At 43.2% G+C, this 23,841-nt stretch overlaps 1 protein-coding gene across 3 annotated transcripts; it reads left to right on the top strand.

Annotated features, from left to right (window-relative positions):
- The first annotated feature begins 8,002 nt into the window (after positions 1–8,002).
- Positions 8,003–23,780, top strand: LOC139556457 (E3 ubiquitin-protein ligase Praja-2-like). 3 transcript variants are annotated; one of them, XM_071370559.1, is made up of 9 exons: positions 8,003–8,111; positions 13,921–14,115; positions 14,541–15,576; positions 16,032–16,193; positions 18,579–18,764; positions 18,969–19,080; positions 21,735–21,849; positions 22,878–22,993; positions 23,235–23,780. In XM_071370559.1, the coding sequence occupies exons 2-9, from the start codon at positions 13,923–13,925 to the stop codon at positions 23,358–23,360; spliced, it is 2,046 nt and encodes a 681-aa protein (XP_071226660.1). In that variant the 5' UTR covers positions 8,003–8,111; positions 13,921–13,922; the 3' UTR covers positions 23,361–23,780. The 3 variants fall into 3 exon arrangements, with proteins under 3 accessions (XP_071226660.1, XP_071226571.1, XP_071226744.1); XM_071370470.1 differs by lacking the exon at positions 8,003–8,111 and adding an exon at positions 8,219–9,122; XM_071370643.1 differs by lacking the exon at positions 8,003–8,111 and adding an exon at positions 14,284–14,448 and having other exon boundaries at positions 13,978–14,115.
- The last annotated feature ends 61 nt before the right edge of the window (positions 23,781–23,841 follow it).

The following is a 23,841-nucleotide window of genomic DNA, read 5'->3' as shown; positions in this document are numbered from 1 at the left end:
GCACACACACACACACACACACACACACACACACACACACACACACACACACACACACACACACACACACACACACACACACACACACACACACACACACACACACACACACACACACACACACACACACACACACACACACACACACAGCAGATGGTTCATGGCCAATGTGAATCAGACCTTTGACCTCCAAACTCTCCATCCCTCTAGTCATGAGGCTGTGGTCTACATTCTTCAAATGCAAATAGAAAGGAATCCAACACCATTTGAACCCAGGTCTGTTCATTGCATGAAGTAGCAGCCAGACATGTTTAAGCTGGACATGGCCCTGGCACTGGCCCTCCTCTGCATGTACTGGTTCTTCAACTGGGCCTGGCGCTCCTCCTTGCACTTGGCCAGGGCCATAGCAGCTAGGTGCCCACAATGCATGATCACTGGCAGGTTGCTGGAGATGGACAACTCTGAGCTGATGCTGGGTCGTGTGTGTGACCCCTGTGACCCTTGTTAACATTAGTGAGGTGAAGGAGTGTGTGTGTGTGTGTGTGTGTGTGTGTGTGTGTGTGTGTGTGTGTGTGTGTGTGTGTGTGTGTGTGTGGAGAGAGAGAGAGAGACCCCTGTTAACGTTAGTGAGGTGAAGGAGTGTGTGTGTGTGTGTGTGTGTGTGTGTGTGTGTGTGTGTGTGTGTGTGTGTGTGTGTGTGTGTGTGTGTGTGTGTGTGTGTGTGTGTGTGAGAGAGAGAGAGAGAGAGAGAGACCCCTGTTAACGTTAGTGAGGTGAAGGAGTGTGTGTGTGTGTGTGTGTGTGTGTGTGTGTGTGTGTGTGTGTGTGTGTGTGTGTGTGTGTGTGTGTGTGTGTGTGTGTGTGTGAGAGAGAGAGAGAGAGAGAGAGAGAGAGAGAGAGACCCCTGTTAACGTTAGTGAGGTGAAGGAGTGGGTGTGTGTGTGTGTGTGTGTGTGTGTGTGTGTGAGAGAGAGAGAGAGAGAGACCCCTGTTAACGTTAGTGAGGTGAAGGAGTGTGTGTCACCTGTGTTCCTCCCTTGTAAAAAACAACTTTGCCCACTACTTTTACAATCTCAAATAAGTTGAAATAAATCATTTGTGTTTTGTTATGCATCAATAGCCTAAATATTGCACCTCTTCAACGTCAGGTGACTGAAGAAATTTGGCATGCCCCCCCAGATCTTCAATAACTTTTATAGGAGCACCTTTGAGAACATTTTGTCTGGCTGCATCACCACCTGTTATGGCCTTCAACCTGAAAGCTCTATAGAGGGTGGTGCGGACGGCCCAATACATCACTGGGGACAAGCTCCTTGCCCTACGGGACATTTACACCAGGTGGTGTCTGAGGAAGGCCCGGAAGATCATCAAGGACTCTAGTCACCCGAGCCATGGACTGTTCACTATATTACCATCTGACAAATGGTATTGGATCGTCGGGTCTCGGACTAAAAGGCTCCGAGACAGCTTCTACCACCAGGGCATCAGACTGATGAACAGCTAGCTGTTTACTAGAAAGAGAGCCGTTCTCACCCTTATTTGATGCCCGCACCAACATCCCCATCAAAAAATCAATCCGGCCACAGTGCCTTCAGAAACTATTCAGACCCCTTAACTTTCCACATTTTGTTACATTACAGCCTTATTTGAAAATTTATTAAATAAATGAAAATCCTCAGCAATCCACACACAAAACCCCATAATGACAAAGTGAAAACAGGTTTTTAGACATTTTTAGTATTCAGACTCTTTGTTATGAGAGGCCATGCACGCCTCCAACTCAATCATCAAGTTTGCAGACGACACAAAAGTAGTAGGCTTGATTATCAACAACAACGACGAGACGGCCTACAGGGAGGAGGTGAGGACACTCAGAGTGTGGTGTCAAGAAAACAACCTCTCACTCAATGTCAACAAAACAAAGGAGTTGATCGTGGACTTCAGGAAACAGCAGAGGGAGCACCCCCCTATCCACATTGGCAGGACAGCTGTGGAGAAGGTGTAAAGTTTTAAGTTCCTCGGAGTACACATCACAGACAAACTGAAATGGTCCACACAGACAGTGGGTTGAAGAAGGCGCAGCAGCGCCTCTTCAACCTCAGGAGGCTGAAGAAATTTGGCTTGTCACCTAAAACCCGCACAAACTTTTACAGATGCACAATTGAGAGCATCCTGTCGGGCTGTATCACCTCCTGGTACGGCAACTGCACCGCCCACAACTGCAAGGCCTCTCCAGAGGGTGGTGCAGTCTGCACAACGCATCACCAGGGATCACCTGCCCTCCAGGACAGCTCCAGCACCCAATGTCACAGGAAGGCCAAAAAGTTAATCAAGGACAACAACCACTCGAGCCACTGCCTGTTCACCCCGCTACCATCCAGAAGGCAAGGTCAGTACAGGTGCATCAAAGCTGGGACTGAGAGACTGAAAAACAGCTTCTATCTCAAGGCCATCGGACTGTTAAACAGCCATCACTAACACAGAGAGGCTGCTGCCTACATACAGACTTGAAATCATTGGCTACTTTAATTAAAGGATCACTCATCACTTTAATAATGCCACTTTAATAATGTTTACATATCTTGCATTACCCATCTCATATGTATATACTGTATTTTATACCATCTATTGCGTCTTGCCTATGCCGCTTTGCCATTGCTCATCCATATATTTATATGTATGTATTGTTATTCCATTCCTATACTTAGATTTGTGTGTATTAGGTAGTTGTTGTGGAATTGTTAGATTACATGTTAGATATTGCTGCACTGTCAGAACTAGAAGCACAAACATTTCGCTACACTCGCAATAACATCTGCTAACCATGTGGATGTGACCAATAAAATTAGATTTGATTTGATTTGATTACAACAAGGTTTAGAAAGCTGTCTAGACTAACTTACCTAGCAATCTGTAAAACGTTAGCTGACATGGGCTAATTGAGTGACTAACATAACAAGAGGAAAACTTCTAATGCACTGCCGACTTTCGAAATTGTAACCTTGTGTATTCTACTATTCTAACTCCCTACTGTAAGTGGTTGGGGGCCCCCTACCGGCCGTGAGAACAAAAATAGCCAATTTTCTAAAGCATTAATTTTGCTAGGACTGTCTGGGAGTGGTCTGAATGGAGAGGGGACAAATGAAAACTAGTTGTTATTGGTCAATTAACCAATGTACCGCATGGTGATATCACCATGGTAAGCCGAAACTCCCAGCCATGCAAACCTGCTCATTAGAAGGTCCTGTGTAGATTGTATTTTCAACCAGCAATTATCAGGACATAACAATTATTCAGTTTTTCACACTTTTAAAGTTGTTGTACAATATCATACAAAACATAGGAAAACTGAATTTTGACTGCACTTGGCCTTTAACACACACCATGGTCAACACTGCTGTTAATATTTATTATGACTATTTATTAAGCTGCAATATAAGTCACTTCTCACTTTACTGCTTGTATATAACAGACCCCATAATTTGACATAGCACATTTATAAATCATACTGAATATTGTATATAGTGTATATACTCCCTGTTCATAGCTCCATTCTTGTGTATGATTTTATTGTGTTCATTTTTATTTTTATTTCACAACTCTGCATTGTTGGGAAGGGCTCATAAGTAAGCATTTCACGGTAAAGTCTACACCAGTCCAGTTGTATTCTGCGCATGTGTTTTCTATTGTAATGTGTACATACTCTCTCATAACTAGTTTTATTACTTTTTTATTTGACTTTTTTATTACTACATGTTAAAGCTTCTCCCAAGTGGGTGAGACACCTACTCCCGTTGCCTGCTGCACTGATGCTTGGATTCCACCTGGCGATCTGTTCCCTGTCTGCCCTGGTTGTCTCCCCCTGTCTGGTATAGGTACCCCCACCACACTCCCACCTCTCTCCTGAGCTTTCGCTCGCCTCCGGCACACAGGCACTGTTGGGGCGAGTGACTCTGAACTTACAATGGCTAGCCCCAAGTCATTATATATTTAATTTTTTCTTGTGCATTTTGCTATTTGCCTCGTGACTCCTGCATGCTTTGTTGACTACAAACTTTCTTTACTCAACCGTGGGACAGACTATGTTTGTTCCCACACTCAAGACTCTGACTCTCTATTGGTTACATGGACTTTTGGCCTCCCATCCTATTCTAACCACCTCTCGCCAGCTTTGTATTCATGTTACCTGATGAAATTGCTGTACAATATGATCTTGTTGGATCTGATGCACATTCAGATGTCATAAATCAGCACTGCAGAGCTCTCCCTGTCCTGTGCTGTGTCTTGATTGTATTACTGTTTATAATATCTGGAAATGTGTATGTACACCCTGGCCCATCTACTGTTGCTAGCCCCATTTCTGACTTGTGCTCTGATATCTGCTTCACTGATTTCTGCTCTTGTAAAAGCCTGGGTTTTTTGCACGTTAACACTAGAAGCTTATTACCTAAAATGGATCAATTGAAAATGTGGGTTCCCAGCTCCAATCCAGATGTGTTGGTTATTACTCAGACATGTTTAAGAAAGAGTGTTTTGAATACTGATGTTAACCTTTCTGGTTATAACCTTTTTCGGCAAGACAGATCTTCCAAAGGTGGGTGAGTGGCAGTCTTAACCAAGGATCACCTTCAGTGGTCGGTTGTCTCCACCAAGTCTGTCCCCAAACAATTTGATTTGCAGGTTTTAAGTATTAAACTTTCAAATAGCTCTTTGTTGACTGTTGCTGGGTGCTATCATCCTCCATCAGCACAGGTGTGTACCCTACCTGCCCTAAGCTCTCTCCTGGCCCCTTACACTGTCTGAATTTGTCCTGCTAGGTGACCTAAACGGGGATATGCTTAAACCACCTGACCAAGTGCTAAAGCAATGGGACTCCCTAAATCTTTCTCAGATTATTACCAATCCCACAAGTTATGACTCCAAACACCCAGAAAAGGCTACTCTTCCTGATGTTATCCTCACAAATAATCCTGATAGGTATCAGTCTGGTGTTTTCTGTAATGACCTTAGTGATCACTGTTTTACAGCCTGTGTTTATAATGGCTGCTCAGTGAAACGACCTGTCCTGATTTGTCATAGTCATCCTTTTTGATATTTTCAGTGGTATTGTTAACAAACACGTCCCCATAAAGAAAATAAGAATTAAAAACAGGTTCAGACCCTGGTTCGACCATGATCTTGCAGAGTTACTCACCTCAAGAATTGCATTTGGCGAAAGGCTTGGCACACGCGTACTCAGGCTGACTGGCTCTCGTTCAAGAAAATGATAAATAAGTGCAATCAGGCTATCCGGAAGGCCAAAGTTAGTTACTTTAAGGAGCAGTTCTCTCTTTGTGGGTCTAAACCCAAGAGGTTCTGGAAAATGGTTAAAGACCTGGAGAATAAATCCTCCTCCTCACAGCTGCCCATGTCCTCTTAAAGTTGATGATGTGGTTGTTACTGACAAGAAGCACATGGCTGAGCTCTTTAATCACCACTTCAATCATTCAGGATTCCTATTTGACTCAGCCATGCCTCCTTGCCTATCCAACATTTCCTCATCTCTCACTCCTTCTAATGCGACTATCCCTGATGCTTCTCCCTCTTTTTCCCCTGCCCCGCTACAAAGTTTCTCCCTACAGGCAGTCACTGAGTCCGAGGTGCTAAAGGAGCTCCTGAAACTTGACCCCAAAAAACCATCTGGGTCAGATGGTTTAGACCCTTTCTTCTTTAAGGTTGCTGCCCCTATCATCGGCAAGCTTATCTCCGACCTTTTTAAACTGTCTCTCCTTTCTGGGGACGATCCCATTGCTTGGAAGGCAGCCACGGTTCGTCCTTTATTTAAAGGGGGAGATCAAGCTGATCCTAACTGTTATAGGCCCTGTTTATCAAAAGTGTTGGAAAAACTAGTCAGTAATCAACTGACTGGCTTTCTTGATGTCTATAGTATTCTCTTTGGTATTAAATCTGGATTCCGCTTAGGCTATGGATGTGTCACTTCAACCTTAAAGGTCCTCAATGATGTCACCATTGCCCTTGATTCTAAGCAATGTTGTTCTCCTCTTTTTATTGACTTGGCCAAAGCTTTTCATATGGTAGACCATTCCATTCTTGTGGGCTGGCTAAGGAGTATTGGTGTCTCTGAGGGGTCTTTGACCTGGTTTGCTAATTACCTCTCTCAAAGAGTGCAGTGTATAAAGTCAAAAAATCTGCTGTCTCAGCCACTGCCTGTCACCAAGGGAGTACCCCAAGGCTCAATCCTAGGCCCCACGCTCTTCTCAATTTACATCAACAACATAGCTCAGGCAGTAGGATTCTCTCTCATGCATTTATATGCAGATGATACAGTCTTATACTCAGCTGGCCCCTCCACAGATTTTGTGTTAAATGCTCTACAACAAAGCTTTCTTAGTATCCAACAAGCTTTTTCTACCCTTAACCTTGTTCTGAACACCTCCAAAACAAAGGTCATGTGGTTTGGTAAGAAGAATGCCCCTCTCCCCACAGGTGTGATTACTGCCTCTGAGGGTTTAGAGCTTGATGTAGTCACCTCATACAAGTACTTGGGAGTATGGCTAGACGGTACACTGTCCTTCTCTCAGCACATATCAAAGCTGCAGGCTAAAGTTAAATCTAGACTTGGTTTCCTCTATCGTATTCACTCCTCTTTCACCCCAGCTGCCAAACTAACCCTGATTCAGATGACCATCCTACCCATGCTAGATTACGGAGACGTAATTTATAGATCGGCAGGTAAGGGTGCTCTCGAGCGGTTAGATGTTCTTTACCATTCGGCCATCAGATTTGCCACCAATGCTCCTTATAGGACACGTCACTGCACTCTATACTTCTCCGTAAACTGGTCATCTCTGTATACCCGTTGCAAGACCCACTGGTTGATGATTATTTATAAAACCCTCTTAGGCCTCACTACCCTCTATCTGAGATAGCTGCAAGCCTGATCCTTAACATACAACACCCGTTCTGCCAGTCACATTCTGTTAAAGGTCCCCAAAGCACACACATCCCTGGGTCGCTCGTTTTTTCAGTTCGCTGCAGCTAGCGACTGGAACGAGCTGCAACAAACACTCAAACTGGACAGTTTTATCTCAATCTCTTCATTCAAAGACTCAATCATGGACACTCTTACTGACAGTTGTGGCTGCTTTGCGTGATGTATTGTTGTCTCTACCTTCTTGCCCTTTATGCTGTTGTCTGTGCCCAATAATGTTTGTACCATGTTTTATGCTGCTACCATGTTGTGCTGCTACCATGTTGTTGTCTTGTTGTGTTGCTACCATGCTGTGTTGTCATGTGTTTCTACCTTGTTATGTTGTGGTCTTAGGTCTCTCTTTATGTAGTGTTGTATTGTCTCTCTTGGCGTGATGTGTGTTTTGTCCTATATTTATATTTTATTTATTTATTTTTAATCCCAGCCCTCGTCCTCGCAGGAGGCCTTGTGCCTTTTGGTAGGCCATCATTGTAAATAACTATTTGTTCTTAACTGACTTGCCTAGTTAAATAAAGGTGAAATAAAATACATAAAATAAAATAAATACACATTTTGGGACTTTGTATTTGTCATTTGATTATTGATTGATATCGTAGGCTACTGCATTTTTTTTAGGAGAGTTACTGAAGCATTTCACTGTACCATTTACACCTGTATCCTGTGCACGTGACCTATACACATTGCTTTGATTTTGATTTGATTTATTGGATGACAATCTATTTTAGTCGCCAACAAAGATGTTCCAGGTGTTAATAAATCAAATTGCACAAGCCACACATTTATTATAATTTTTCTTTGTATTATATTTTACCAGATCTAATGTGTTATATTATCCTACATTCATTTCACATTTCCACAAACTTCAAAGTGTTCCCTTTCAAATGGTATCAAGAATATGCATATCCCTGCTTCAGGTCCTGAGCTACAGGCAGTTCGATTTGGGTATGTCATTTTAGGCGAAAATTGAAAAAAAGGGGCGGATCCCTAAGAGGCTATCGATTGCCAGTGCAGTCTTGGCAATTGATTGGACAAATCCTGTCATATGACACTAAGTTTGCCGATGACGTTAGCTTACTGTTTTTTTTCGCAGTTTCGGACGGAGAGAAAGCCTGGGGGACAGGTAATACAGAGATCACTTTGAATAATGGATGTCGCTATAGGTTAAAAGAAACAAGAAATATTGGGACCGGTAATGTTTGATTAATAACAAGTGGACCGTTTTGTCCCTTGGCGTTTGGAAATTGCTAGCTAACTGGATGAGGAAGAAGCTCTTTTGACAAGCTAGCCAGCATAACACGATAACGTTACCGTTAGCTTGCTAACGTTAGGCCAAGGCCAAGGGTTTTTTCGTGTACTAAACACGAAACTTATTTTCTGAAAATACACCCTAATATGTCAACTAGCAGCCACATAACCAGCTGGCTAGATTGACTACTGTTATCGTAAACTATAGCTATTTGTCTTGAGTGCTGTGCAATTTATCTAGCTAGCGAATGGCGTCAGTAAAACAACTTTGCAACCAAGCTAGCTAGACAACAATGGCAAGCCGGTTTCAACAATTATGTAGCTAGCTACGCTATTGCCTATTCCGTTTCATTGCTGTCTAGTTTGCTTAAATGTAACAACGTGTTTGTTTGCTATTAGCTCGCTATCAAGCTAGTTTGTAAAATAATTGTATAAACTAAATTGATGTCCTTTACAGTCTTGTGACATGCAGGAGACCAGGTTCGAACTAAGTCAGTCACCAAGAGGTCATGGCTAGAAGGAATCTAGTTCTTGTCAAATTAACGTCAGATTTGACTTTTTGTATCAGGTTAGGCTAATTAACGCAGCAGTTTAGGATAATTCACGTAGCAGGTTGGGATAAATAAACCGTCACAAGAGCAAGATTAAATAGGGAGTGGAAGGGCTATGACAGGGCATTTCAACTATATTCTTATGGGGGCCTTCTAACGCAGCCTGTGATCATCATAGAGGGGAACATAAGGCACGCCAATGCGCCAGAGAGTCTTAGCATTCAAGAATGTTGTCATAATAGCTGGGTTCAAATCCTAGAGCCAAATTCATTGGAAGGAAATAAATTAAACATGTCACATTGGCTTCAGAAACGGCCAGAAGTTTGTTTACCACAGTGAGTGTTTGATTCTCTGTTCTCCAGGATGTTGTCTCTGGTTTTGAATCTAAATGTTATGAGCTGAATTTTATAACTGAATATGAATGCATCTGCGATGTTTATATATGAAACTTTGATAATTTCAAGTTTATCAGTTGTAAACTTGATACAGACATGAATGCAATATCTACCATATTGAAATCGAATATATCAATATTGAAAGGATTGAATTTTAAAATGAAATGCAATATTTATTCAATTCAGTTTCAAATCATGGAATGAAAGTTACATTTATGAATTCCATGATTCAATTTGTGCATTACAAATTCAAAATTATTCAATATTCTAATACAAATAAAAAGAACATGGATTTCAAATGAAATTTTTGTTGGCACTGAAATCGCTTCATATAGGCCTATCATTTGTTGGGATAATTTAACTGTTAGTACTGAATTTGGTAGTATAAAACCTTCTCCCCCTTTCCCCTTTCATGTAAATTTTGGTCACATCTGTAGCTAGTTTAACAATTGTTTTAGCAAGTCCATGAATGTTTACTTTGCTTTCATGTCATGTTAATCCTATTTGTTGTTTTGCTTTTATTTGCTAACTTTCCAGACTGTTTTTAAGTGTGAAGAAGGCCTCAACAACTGTTATGGTTTGCAGCAGTGTTTCTTGTATCTGGATCAAAGCTATAAAAAAATGCAGTTATTCTCACACAAACTCTTTTTAGACAATAGGTCTATTTTGACAATATGGACTATGTCTAGATTCTGAATGTTTCTAATTTATTTATTCAACATAAATAAATACCTATCTCAAAAGTACCCCATTTGATTTAGCTTATTTGTTAGACATATTTGTGACAATATACTCTTCAAACATGTCAAATTTCCAGAGTGAGCGCTATGGCACTTTTAATGATATGACCCATTTTATACATAGAAATTAGGTCATTAACCAATCACAGCCCTCCTTTAGGATTAAACATTCAACAAAGGGAGTCCCCTTTGAATCCAGCAGAGGGAGTCCCCTTTGAATCCATTTTCCCATTCACTGTGTTGGTGGTGCTTATAAAATTTATCAAATCTTCAGAATTAGTAGTGAGCCCACTGGAAATCTGATGTACTTGTAGAGTATATTGTTCCAAACGATGTCTTCAAATGAACAAAATCAAAAAGGATACTTTTGATTTGAGATGTTTTATTTAACTAGGCAAGTCAGTTAAGAACAAATTCTTATTTACAATGACTGACTACACTGGCCAAACTCGGATGACGCTGGGCCAATTGTGCACCGCCCTAGGGGATACCGATTAATCAGCCGATTTATTTAAAAAAAAATATATATTTTTTAATATATATATATTATATCATACACAAACACATTTTTGTAATAATGACAATTGCAACAATAACGAATGAACAATGAACACTTTTATTTTAACTTAATATAATACATAAATACACACACACGCACACAGCTCTGAAGTGACAATGATACTGAAGAGTCTGCATAGGAGACAAATACTCTCAACTGTTTGAATAAAAATTGAGTTTAAGTTACCTGTGATGAATGTTGAAAACAAAAACCTTAATTTCTATATGCAGGAAATCCTATTTTAATAATGGGCATGGTAAGAATTGACAACCAAAGTGCGAGTCATAATTCCCATGACACCTAGCAAAATCTGAAAAGCGGTTCCTTCATTTATTGCATAGGATATTTTTAGATTCACTTAAAATAAGGTCTGTGTTTCGTGTAGGCTTACATCACCGTGGCAATTATATAACTGTAGATATCCATAGGACAAGGTAACTCTGATCAATATTGGCTAAATATAAGCGAAGATCATTTTTTTTGTAGAGTGGATTTATGAAAATATGTTGACGGGTATCAAAACGTCGAGGCGGTTTAAGCCTGCACGAAACACAGACCTTATTTGAAGTAGATCAAGACATTCTCTATGGAAGACATGAACGGTAAAATAACGAAGGAACCCCTTTCAAATTCAGCCGCAAGTTATTACAGGAATTATAACGCGTCGACTATTTCTCTCTAAACCATATACCTTTGACTAATCCGGAAACTATCACCTCAAACAAAACGTTTATTCCGTTCCGTATTTTATCTAACGGGTGGCATCCATTAGTCTAAATATTCCTGTTACATTGCACAACCTTCAATGTTGTCATAATTACGTAAAATTCTGGCAAATTAGTTCGCAAAGAGCCAGGCGGCCCAAACTGTTGCATATACCCTGACTCTGCATGCAATGAACGCAAGAGAAATGACACAATTTCACCTGGTTAATATTGTCTGCTAAACTAGATTTCTATTAGCTAAATATGCAGGTTTAAAAATATATACTTGTGTATTGATTTTAAGAAAGGCATTGATGTTTATGGTTAATCGGCAAATCGGCGGCCAAAAATACCGATTTCCGATTGTTATGAAAACTTGAAATCGGCCCCGATTAATCGGCCATTCCGATTAATCGGTCGACCTCTACTCCATATGTTAGAGCACACTATAAATATTATGACACCAAGATGTTGTCTGCATCATGTACAGTTCACAGATCATAGGGTCTTACAGGAGGCATGTATACATTGCATTCGGAAAGTATTCAGGCCTCTTGACTTTTTCCTGGTTTTGTAATGTTATAGCCTTGCTCTAAAATGTATTAAGTTGTTTTTCCTCCTCATCAATCTACAAACACTACCCTATAATGACAAAGCAAAAACAGGTTTTCAGACATTTTTGCTAATGTGTACTTTTACTTTTACTGAGATCACATTTACATAAGTATTCAGACCCTTTACTCAGTAATTTGTTGAAGCACCTTTGGCAGCGATTACAGCCTTGAGTCTTCTTGGGTATGACGCTATCAGCTTGGCACACCTGTATTTGGGGAGTTTCTCCCATTCTTCTCTGCAGATCCTCTCAAGCTCTGTCAGGTTGGATGGGGAGCGTCGCTGCACAGCTATTTTCAGGTCTCTCCAGAGATGTTCGATCAGGTTCAAGTCCGGGCTCTGGCTGGGCCACCACTCAAGGAAATTCAGAGACTTGTCCCGAAGCCACTCCTGCGTTGTCTTGGCTGTGTGCCTAGTGTCGTCCTGTTGGAAGGTGAACCTTCGCCTCAGTCTGAGGTCCTGAGCTCTCTGGATGAGGTTTTAAACAAGGATGTATCTGTACACGTTTGAAACTTGGAAACATGAACACACTAGCTAGCTCCATTTGAACAACTCGAGAAATAAGCGTGCAGCAGACGTGATACCCTCTGTCATTGAAACGCCTGCTCAACAAACTGCCGACACAGGCTGTGAACAAGCGGTTCGGTGGCATTCTCTCTTTACTCTGTCGCCACCATGCTCGACGCTATGTACAAGGACTTCTACTTCGATGCAGACAAGAAACAGGGTTTACGTGAAATGTAAACTGAACAATGAAACATTTACGTATGTACGACTGAACAATGAAACAGCACAGCAAGTAAGTGAAAGAAATAGGTTTTGATTATGTTTTACTGGTAATGGGGACATACGTAAATGCCAACAATAACTTTTTGATCTGTGTGTGTGTAACCTTTTTATTTAACTAGGAAAGTCCGTTAAAAACAAATTCTTATTTACAATGACGGCCTACCCCGGCCAAACCCAGACGACACTGGGCCAATTGTGCGCTGCCGCCCTATGGGACTCCCAATCACGGCCGGATGTGATACAGCCTGGATTCGAACCAGGGACTGTAGTGAAGCCTCTTGCACTGAGATGCAGGGCCTTAGACCTCTGTGTCTGTGTGTGTCTTAACTATTTAACTGTACTAGAATGCTTAAAAGGACGCTAAACTTTTAAATATCGGTTATCTGTATCAGGTTTTTTGGCAAGGAAAATATCGGTATCGGCCAAAAATGTTATATCGGTGCATCACTACTGTCAGAGTGACCATTGGGCACTTGGTCACTTCCTTGACCAAGGCCCTTCTCCCCCGATTGCTCAGTTTGGCCGGGTGGCCAGCTCTAGGAAGAGTCTTGGTGGTTCCAAACTTCTTTCATTTAAGAATGATGGAGGCCACTGTTCTTGGGGACCTTCAATGATGCAGAAATGTTTTGGTTTCCTTCCTCAGATCTGTGCCTCAACACAGATCTGTGCCTCCTGTCTTGGAGCTCTACGGACAATTCTTTTGACCTCATGGCTTGGTTTTTGCTCTGACATACACTGTCAACTGGGACCTTTTATATAGACAGGTGTGTGCCTTTCCAAATCATGTCCAATCAATTGAATTTACCACAGGTGGACTCCAATCAAGTTGTAGAAACATCTCTAGGATGATCAATGGAAACAGGATGCACCTGAGCTCAATTTCGAGTCTCATAACAAAGGGTCTTAATACTTATGTAAATATGGTATTTCTGTTTATTTTCACTTTGTCATTATGGGGTATTGTGTAAAGATTTAAGGGGGGGATAAAATATTTGATACATTTTTTGAATAAGGCTGTAACATAACAATGTGAGATAAGGGAAGGGTTGTTAATACTTAGCGACTGTACTCTAGGGCTGAAGTCACTTTCATCAGGATCTAAAAAAAATGTTTTTTGCAATGCAAATGTAGAAAGCATGTCAAACATTCTTCCTTTCAATTAAGTTTCTATGTGAGAATTGCCAGAATAATCTGAGATACCAAAAATATTTTTGACTTTGCTGGCATGGAATCACCCAGTAGGTCTACTTTCAGGTTCGATTAAACCATCAGTCACTCTCTGCAACTTTTAATTTGGCGCCTTGTGTTTCAATGTTGTTATTTTCTCTCTGTAGTGATGGGTCAGGAAGCTGGCAAGCCAGCCTGGCCCAAACCACCTGGTGGACATCAGACAATCACAGGAAGGCGATACGGCAGGAGGCATGCATACGTTAGCTTCCGTCCAACCTCTGCCAAGCACAGGAACCCAGCCAGCGTGGAGGATTGGCCCGATACGGAAATGGACGGTGTCCATAGAGCGCATTCCATATGTACGTTGACGGTGCAATAGATAAATACGACTAAGTCCCATTTGCAGTGTATTGAATAGCTGAGGGACAAGCTTGTAGGCCATTTGAGTCAGGCCTATATTTCTACATGATATCAAGGTCAACAAATCAATTAAAGTTATGTTTATTATTTCTTTGACATCATGGCAGACCACTAAGCAACTCCTGTAGTGAGCAGCAGCATGTGAATAAGTACTGCACCGGGGCAGGTTTGGATCCATTTATCCTGTGACATGGAATTCAGTGTGAGCAGCTAAGCCTATAAACCCCAATCTGCTCCATAAATGGTGGCTGGCTGGAGCTGCTGCATGCTATGTCAGTATTTAGCAAGTATAATAGTTGTGTATTGGCAAGTCATGGTAATAGTAGATGTTTTAGCTGTAACTAAATGCCTTTCTCCTTTCTAGCTTCAAAAGGAAACATCTCCTCGATGCTTCACGCCATCTTTCCTGTCTCATCGAATTCGGTTCACCCAGAGGTGAAAATCAAATCTGGCAAAGATCCTCCTCACAAGAAACAGTCAACTTCTAGGCAGTCATCGGAAGCCCACTCCATCCACTACAAAAAGAGTGACCAACCTGTAGCCTCAGACCAGGACCAAAATGGTGGCTCGAAGAAAAGTGCAGAAGCTAGTGCATGGCCTATCCCCGAGGACGAGGACAGCAACCCTTCTAATTCCAGCATATTGAGCATTGTAAATATTGATGCTTACGAGCCGGACAGTAGTGGCGGCGAGGAGGAGGGGGGACAGGGTTCCGACACGTCTCACGGTCTCCAGAAAAGACTGGATGACATGATCTTCGAGCTGGGTAAAGAGTTTGACTATCTCAGCGGTTTGCACTCGTATTTGTACACACAATCTAGTGAAGGGACGACAGACTGTTCCCTCAGAGACACTGAGTCAGTGAAAGATTCTAGAACAGATCCTAGATCAGATTCTAACACAGAAGAAATCCCTCCTGAGTGGAATATATCAGAACACAACAGAACAGATCACCCGGAAATCAGCACTGAGTTCCGAACACCAGAGGAGCTAGCAACTGTTGGCCCCAAAGGTCCTGCTGAGCTGGGGAACGACGACCAGAGGGGGACCCAGTCAGAGATGGTGGTTAGGCCCAAAATTCGTAAGCAGTCTAGTGAAACACACCTGGAGAAGTGGAAGAGTTCTCATGGCGAGGAGGCACACTGTGGCTCAGCCAAACAGGCCAGCAAGACCAAGTGTGTGTCCGCACCGCCATTCTTCCTGACACAAACGGAAAGGCCAAACCAGGAGTTTCTCTTTGATTACCCTCAGACTGATTCATATGGGCTTAGCACTATCGAGAGGAGGGGTGAATATGGAGAAGCTTGTAGCAAAATTATTTCTGATGATGAAAAGGACATCTGGGAAGAACTGGAGGACTTCAATGAGACGGGTGTTCCTTTCATGAAGGCTGAGGAAAGGTTTAGTATACCTTTATATTGTCATTTTTACATATCACCGTTTTATTGCTCTTAGATTGTAGTAAAATAGTACAAAACCGTGTGTATTTTTATATATATATATAATGGTCAGTGGGATCTAATCATAAGTGTCTGATTTCTGTGAAAGGAAAATATCAGTTAAACATTCCACTATAGTTTATCTGTATTTGGAATTATACATAAATGTTAGACAAGGCATTTTCTAGGTCTCTGATGATCATTGACTTTGCAACTCATAATCCTATTGTTGCCTTTCTGTGAAAGTGTGAACACGAAGCTGTCTGTTGTCCTGATAGTGTCAACTGAGGATTGAGGAAGCGGAGGTTGCTAGCGAAGCTCTTGTGTTTTTACTGCTGAGACCTCTCTGCTAAGCAGATTAGGTGGAGGTGCTTACTAGGTGGACTGACGCATGTGTGTGTTGTGTGTGTCTGCAGCTCGGAGTGCAGCGAGGGGGAGTGGTCAGCCTTGTGGACGTCGGACTCTGGCCTGGAGAAGGAGCGTGGCTCTAGTCAGGAGAGCTGGGTGACGCTGCCTGGCCTGGACGAACTGCACAACAGCAGTCTTGAGGAAGTCCCCGAGCTCAGCCTGCCCCCTGAGTAAGCACCACCATCACTCCAGAGAATGCGTTTCCACTGTTCCAGAGTCCTTATACGGGTCACTCCTGATAACTGCAGCATAATACAGCCTTATACGGTCACTTATGATAAATGCTATCAATGGCTTGGGAGTGGCCTAAATGCATGTACTAATCTAGAGTAATGCAGATATGAGTAGTTAAATGGGGAAGTATTGAAATTGGGACTGAGGGACCAGTGCATTTAACTGTATGTATATCTAATGTATACTATATATTCTATAGTGTATAATGTCATTGGTAAGCACAGCCAACCCTCAGACAGACACCGCCATGTGTTAATGCTGTGATGTGGAACCAAGGTGTGGGCTGGAATAACAAGTGCCACAGCAGCACAGTCTCCAAGCAAGGTCTTACATTAATAAATTAAATCAGTTGAGGTAGGCTGAATCATTCCCATGGATAATGATTTGATGATTAACTAGCTAAGATATGCAAACTACTGTACATGTATATCATTTGATCAAATCAAATGTTATTGGTCGCATACATATTTAGCGGGTGTAGCGAAACGCTTGTTCTTAACTCCAGGAGTGCAGTAATATCTAACAATTCACAACAATACACATAAATAAATACCTGTCTGCATAGCCTACATTTCCAGTGCATACTACACTGCTCAAAAAAATAAAGGGAACACTTAAACAACACAATGTAACTCCAAGTCAATCACACTTCTGTGAAATCAAACTGTCCACTTAGGAAGCAACACTGATTGACAATAAATTTCACATGCTGTTGTGCAAATGGAATAGACAACAGGTGGAAATTATAGGCAATTAGCAAGACACCCCCAATAAAGGAGTGGTTCTGCAGGTGGTGACCACAGACCACTTCTCAGTTCCTATACTTCCTGGCTGATGTTTTGGTCACTTTTGAATGCTGGCGGTGCTTTCACTCTAGTGGTAGCATGAGACGGAGTCTACAACCCACACAAGTGGCTCAGGTAGTGCAGCTCATCCAGGATGGCACATCAATGCGAGCTGTGGCAAGAAGGTTTGCTGTGTCTGTCAGCGTAGTGTCCAGAGCATGGAGGCGCTACCAGGAGACAGGCCAGTACATCAGGAGAGGTGGAGGAGGACGTAGGAGGGCAACAACCCAGCAGCAGGACCGCTACCTCCGCCTTTGTGCAAGGAGGAGCAGGAGGAGCACTGCCAGAGCCCTGCAAAATGACCTCCAGCAGGCCACAAATGTGCATGTGTCTGCTTAAACGGTCAGAAACAGACTCCATGAGGGCCCGACGTCCACAGGTGGGGGTTGTGCTTACAGCCCAACACCGTGCAGGACGTTTGGCATTTGCCAGAAAACACCAAGATTGGCAAATTCGCCACTGGCGCCCTGTGCTCTTCACAGATGAAAGCAGGTTCACACTGAGCACATGTGACAGAGTCTGGAGACGCCGTGGAGAACGTTCTGCTGCCTGCAACATCCTCCAGCATGACCGGTTTGGCGGTGGGTCAGTCATGGTGTGAGGTAGCATTTCTTTGGGGGGCCGCACAGCCCTCCATGTGCTCGCCAGAGGTAGCCTGACTGCCATTAGGTACCGAGATGAGATCCTCAGACCCCTTGTGAGACCATATGCTGGTGCGGTTGGCCCTGGGTTCCTCCTAATGCAAGACAATGCTAGACCTCATGTGGCTGGAGTGTGTCAGCAGTTCCTGCAAGAGGAAGGCATTGATGCTATGGACTGGCCCGCCCGTTCCCCAGACCTGAATCCAATTGAGCACATCTGGGACATCATGTCTCGCTCCATCCACCAACGCCACGTTGCACCACAGACTGTCCAGGAGTTGGCGGATGCTTTAGTCCAGGTCTGGGAGGAGATCCCTCAGGAGACCATCCGCCACCTCATCAGGAGCATGCCCAGGCATTGTAGGGAGGTCATACAGGCACGTGTAGGCCACACACACTACTGAGCCTCATTTTGACTTGTTTTAAGGACATTACATCAAAGTTGGATCAGCCTGTATTGTGGTTTTCCACTTTAATTTTGAGTGTGACTCCAAATCCAGACCTCCATGGGTTGATAAATTTGATTTCCCTTGATAATTTTTGTGTGATTTTGTTGTCAGCACATTCAACTATGTAAAGAAAAAAGTATTTAATAAGAATATTTCATTCATTCAGATCTAGGATGTGTTATTTTAGTGTTCCCTTTATTTTTTTGAGCAGTGTATTTTTGATTCTCATTTGCAAGGTGAAAAGTTGGTCATGTCCATTTAGGGCACAAAATGGAAATGATTGTTTCTTATTGGACAGGTCTCTCCCTGTTTGTCAGTTTTCTTCAGTCTGGTGTCCAATGAAATCAACCCGTCTGTGTGTGTGTGTGTGTGCACGCACTGTGCAGGGAGCCGACCCCTCTGGAGGAGGGAGAGATACCGTGGTTGATGTACAACGAGGAGACGGGCAGCAGTAGTGACGAAGACCCAGATGGCATGAGTCACTTTGTCCACCCAGGCCTCTTCATCCTGGATGGGAACAACAACCTGGAGGATGACTCCAGCGTGAGCGAGGACCTGGACGCTGAGTGGAGGTGGGGAAGAGATGGATGGATATATATATATCATGATTTTGTGATCGTTTTCTGGAGGTGTGTAGAATGTTTGACGTTTTACTCCTGTAATGTACTTTGATGCGTTGACATTTGCAACGTGGTAGATGTATGGAGGGCCAGAAGGTTTCCTGACCAGGAATAACGTTATCTGAAAAATATAACTATTTTTTTGCTTCATCTTAGGTTGCTAGATGACTTTGGAGAGGGCTTTGGGATGGCCCAGGCTATTTCCTATGTGGATCCTCAGCTCCTCACATACATGGCTCTTGAAGAGCGTCTGGCCCAAGCTATGGAGGTAAGGCTAAAACCCTAGACTCTTACTATGACAGGAGTCACTCTAATCAAGTCCACATGACACATAGGTGCAGACAGAAAGGTCTTAGGATCATATTTGTTCACCATTCCATCTCTAAACGTTTTGCTTAAAGTGTGCTTTTCAAGATTGTGCCATCCTATGTTGACACATTGAGCTCCTGCTCATCTGACCTGGAGTTTATGATGCTAAAATACCGCCCACCCCACTATATGCAGAGGGAATTCACGTGTGTTATCACAGCTGCGTACATACCGCCACAAGCAAACACCAAGGTGGCACTCGGCGAACTGTACAAGATCATTAACCAGCAAGAATCCTCTCACCCGGAAGCAGTCTTCATTGTCGCGGGTGACTTGAACCGAGCCCGTCTAAAGCAAATTTTCCAAAAATATTACCAACGTATCCTTCCCCACAAGAGGATCCGCCGTGCTTGACCATGTATACACAAACATCCGCGATGCGTACAAAGCATTCCACCACCCCCACTTCGGCCAATCAGATCACGTCTCTTGGTTCCTACTCCCCGCCTACAAGCAGCAACTCGAGGGAGCCACCAACACAGAGAATAGAGGTGCTGGACAGAGGCAGACTCAAAGCTGCAGGATTGTTTAGAGAATACTGATTGGAATATGTTCAAAGATTCATCAACCCAGGACTCATCCATCAACATTGAGGAATATACATTGTCAGTCATAGGCTTCATTAGGAAGTTTGTTGATGATGTACCCACAATAACAATCCGGACATACTCCAACCAAAAACCCTGGATGAACGGAGATATCCATACAATGCTGAGAGCCTGTACTGCAGCATTCAATGTCAGCAGAACGAACTCCGACTTAGGAAGGCAAAAAGACAATAGACTCAATCTTGAATTGATGTACGTCCAATCACTCGCATGTGGCAAGGACTACAGACTATCAAAGACTACAAAGGTAAATCCAGCTGTGCGGTACCCACTGACACCTCCCTCCCAGATGCACTTAACACATTCTATGCTTGCTTCGAGGCAGACAATACAGAGCCATCCAGGAAGATTCTCGCTGCTCCGGGCGACCAGGTGCTTCTGCTCTCCGAGGCTGACGTGAGAAACTCAAGTGTGAAGAATCACAGCCGCCGGCTCAGGCATCTTTGGCTGCATCTTCTGAGTGTGTGCTGACCAGCTGGCGGGCGTCTTTTCGGACATCTTCAACCTGTCCCTGGCCTAGGCTGTAGTCTCCACCTGCTTTAAGGAGACCATCGTCTCAGTGCCAAAGACAAACACCCCGTCACGCTAACCTCTGTCATCATGAAGTGCTTCAAGAGGCTGGTCATGGCCCACATCAAAGCCAGCATGCCAGGCACACTGGACCCACTCCAATTTTCCTACTGCTCCAACAGATCCACGGAAGATGGCAGTAACACATTTTGGAGGAAAGGAACAACTACATGAGAATGCTGTTTTATTGACAATAGTTCAGCATTCAACACTATTGTTCCCTCCAAGCTCGACACCAGGTTCAGAGCCTTGGGTCTCGACACCACCCTTTGCTACTGGATCCTGGACTTCCTGACGGACAGACCACAGGCTGTGAGAATTGGCAACAACTCCTCTTCAGCCCTCTGCTGCACTCCCTGTTCACCTACGACTGCGTGAACTTTGCCCCTCACCAACTCTATCACGTTTGCTGACGACACCACGATTGTAGGCCTGATAACCAACAACGATGAGTCAGCCTATAGGGAGGTGGTAAGTGAACTGGCATTGTGGCGTCATGAGAACAACGTCAGCAAAACAAAATAATTTATTGTTGACTTAAGGAAACAGAGGGAACATTGCCCAATCCACATCAATGGGACTGTAGTACAGAGATACAAGTTTTAAATTCCTTGGCGTCCACATCACAAGGACTTGTCATGGACCAACAACAGCGTCTCTACTTCCTAAGGCGGTCCTTTCCAAATACTACCGCTGCACCATCGAGAGCGTCCTGACCGGTTGCATCATTGCCTGGTACAGGAATTGCTCCATCCACGACCGCAAGGCCCTCCGGCGGAGGGTGAAGACTGCCCAATACATCACTGGGACCATGCTCCCACCCATCCAGGACATCTACTCGAAACGGTGGCTGAGGAAAGCACACAGCATCAAGGAACTCGTACACCCCAGCCATGAGCTGTTCACTCCTCTACCGTCGGGCAGACGGTATCGGAGCATGAGTCCTGATATCAATGGCCTCAAACTTTTTCTATCTATAGGCCATGACTGCTGAACACATGAACTGGACTGACCACCTGCTCTGATTCTCCCCACCTTAGCACACATCTCAACTGCTGCTACCAGACTTATTATACTGCTCGTGTAAATATTGTACTATAAATTGTGCCTTCCTGTATAATACTTATGCTAGAATATACTTTATTTTTCTTATTGTTGTTGCATTGTCCAGAAGGAACCTGCAAGTGAGCATTTCGTTGGACGATGTATACCATGCATATCCTGTACATACGACTAATAACTTGTTGCTGTCTTGTGCAACACGAAGACCCATTCTTAACAATGTTTACCTACCTACACTTTAATTACATTGTACGCATCCATGTAAATACATAGGGATGTTGGCACCTGATGTTTTTCTTGTTGTGGTTCACAGGCAGCTCTAGCCCACCTGGAGTCCCTGGCCATTGATGTGGAGCAGGCCCACCCTCCGGCTACAGAACAGATTATAGAGTGTCTGCCTCAGATCACCATATTGGAGGACCCTACTGGTAAGTTCACATTGCTAGAAGACCACAGTGGTAGGACCAAACAGACTAGCCCTTCCCTCTGCTTCCTTTGAATTGGCTGTGTGCAATTTCCCATTTTAGCATTGGCAACAAGAGACTGTCATTCTGGGTGTAAGAAGTGAAATACAGCTAAATGTGCAATACCTTCAAGGATTCCATCAATGTCATAATTCACATTGCTCTTTGAAAAAGATCAAGCAAAACCATATTTCCAGTGGTGGAAGGAGTAATATTTGTTATTTTAATGTTGACATGCGCTAACTAATGTAAATGGCCTAGCTAATGCAGTGGTTAATACCAACATGGAGTGCCTTTTGTATCAGGATCAAAAGACATGTGATTAGTGGGACTGTCCACTCTGTAAATCCCCACCCTCAGTCTTGCACTCATTTTTACTATTTGCCGGCTGGACCGGCAATCCAGTCCAGACTGACACTGAAAGAAACCAGCTGCTAATATATAGACTGTAAAATATAGATGCAGAGCACTGTGCTCATTAGTCTGTATGAAATGGATCATAAAGACTTCAGCAGGCTGTTTGTCTCAACACATCGACGCATTCCATATGGAAATATTCTGCTGTTACTGATCCAATGTTGATTAAGAAAGGCGATGTGGTGTCACGATAAGAAATAACTCGCCGTGCGTAAAGCAATGCATTATATGAATAATGGGCACATAATGTAAATGTGTCTGGTATCTCGTCAAGTTTGACACGCCGTGTGTCCCCGGTAAGCAGGTGTCGAGATGGCCACCATTTGTCATGCCATGTCGGAGCGAGCGGTTCCAACTGTGTGCTTGTGGATCGAGTGAATGGAGCCTGATGGAATGTAAACGTGTGGGGCTGTGAATACAGAACAGAGTGGATGAGGCTGGGGCTGCAGAACATGAAGTGACAAATGGCCCAACGCCACTCTCGGACACTTATGATTAGTTCTTCTTGTGCGCCTCTGTCTTTATCCTTGTCTTTCTCTCTCTCGCCTTTCTTTCTCTTTCCTTTCTCTCTCTAGGTCAAGAACATTGCTGTGCCATCTGCTGTGGTGAGTACGTCAAAGACGAGATTGCAACCCAGCTGCCGTGCCACCACATGTTCCACAAGATCTGCGTGACTCTCTGGCTCCAAAAGGTATGTGTGACTGTCTGAGGGCCTCTGTGTGTGGAGAATAACTTATTGTGAAGCCCATTCAGACTCTCCTTTCTAAAGCCTTCATGTACATGGCCTGTACTGCACATAAGCATGTCATTTAAATGTGATGAGGGTGGTGGCATCAGCCTATATTCAGTCTAGCTCCTGGTCTGTGTCAATGTATTTTGAGTGATGATATGGAAATGTTTATACTGACTGTTATGGTATCTTTTCTCTCTAGTCTGGGACTTGCCCTGTCTGTCGTCACATACTGTCGCCTGTTGTCACGGAGACCACTGCTAACACCTCGTTTGTGTCGGATCAGGACATCCCACCGTCCAATCACAGCGCAGCTGGAATGCGGTGAATCCACAGCCAGAAAAGAGGCCTGCAACGCTTCAATGAAAAATAGTTCTTATTACTTTTTCTTTCATTGTCGCTCTCTGCAATGTAACTCTATGAATGAGATTGTTGAATTAGTTCTGCACATGTTCAAGATCTATGTCCGAGAGACAGTTCAGGCTTATTTTCTGAGAAAATATTATCTGTATAATGTCAAGTCTTTGTTACGAATGTATGTTTTAATGAAGGATATGAAATTAGGAAATTGCAATTTTTGTTTATCCTAGATTTTCGTTAAAGCATTTCAGATTTTACTTGCACATTTTTTTTAATACAGATGAAAGCATTGCTTATGTACCTCACATTGTACTAACTCCAAAATCATGTTGGTTCCCGTGTTCAATAAAGGCTGTAGTGTGGCTAAGTCTTGAACTATCAAAACCAATAACTTCCTTACGAAGAGTTTGTATACATCCACTGTAGAAGCCATTCAGATGTGTTTAGCA

This window comes from Salvelinus alpinus, chromosome 1, assembly GCF_045679555.1.
Source record: "Salvelinus alpinus chromosome 1, SLU_Salpinus.1, whole genome shotgun sequence".
NCBI lineage: Eukaryota > Metazoa > Chordata > Actinopteri > Salmoniformes > Salmonidae > Salvelinus > Salvelinus alpinus.
Note: the sequence above shows the minus strand (reverse complement) of the source record. Positions and strands in the feature narration are given on the sequence as shown.

Bases quoted from the DNA above. Each gene is read 5' to 3' on its own strand.
- LOC139556457 (XM_071370470.1), top strand. The intron at 14,116-14,540 runs GTACGTTGACGG...TCTCCTTTCTAG, and splicing joins CCATAGAGCGCATTCCATAT to CTTCAAAAGGAAACATCTCC. The intron at 22,994-23,234 runs GTATGTGTGACT...TTTTCTCTCTAG, and splicing joins TGACTCTCTGGCTCCAAAAG to TCTGGGACTTGCCCTGTCTG.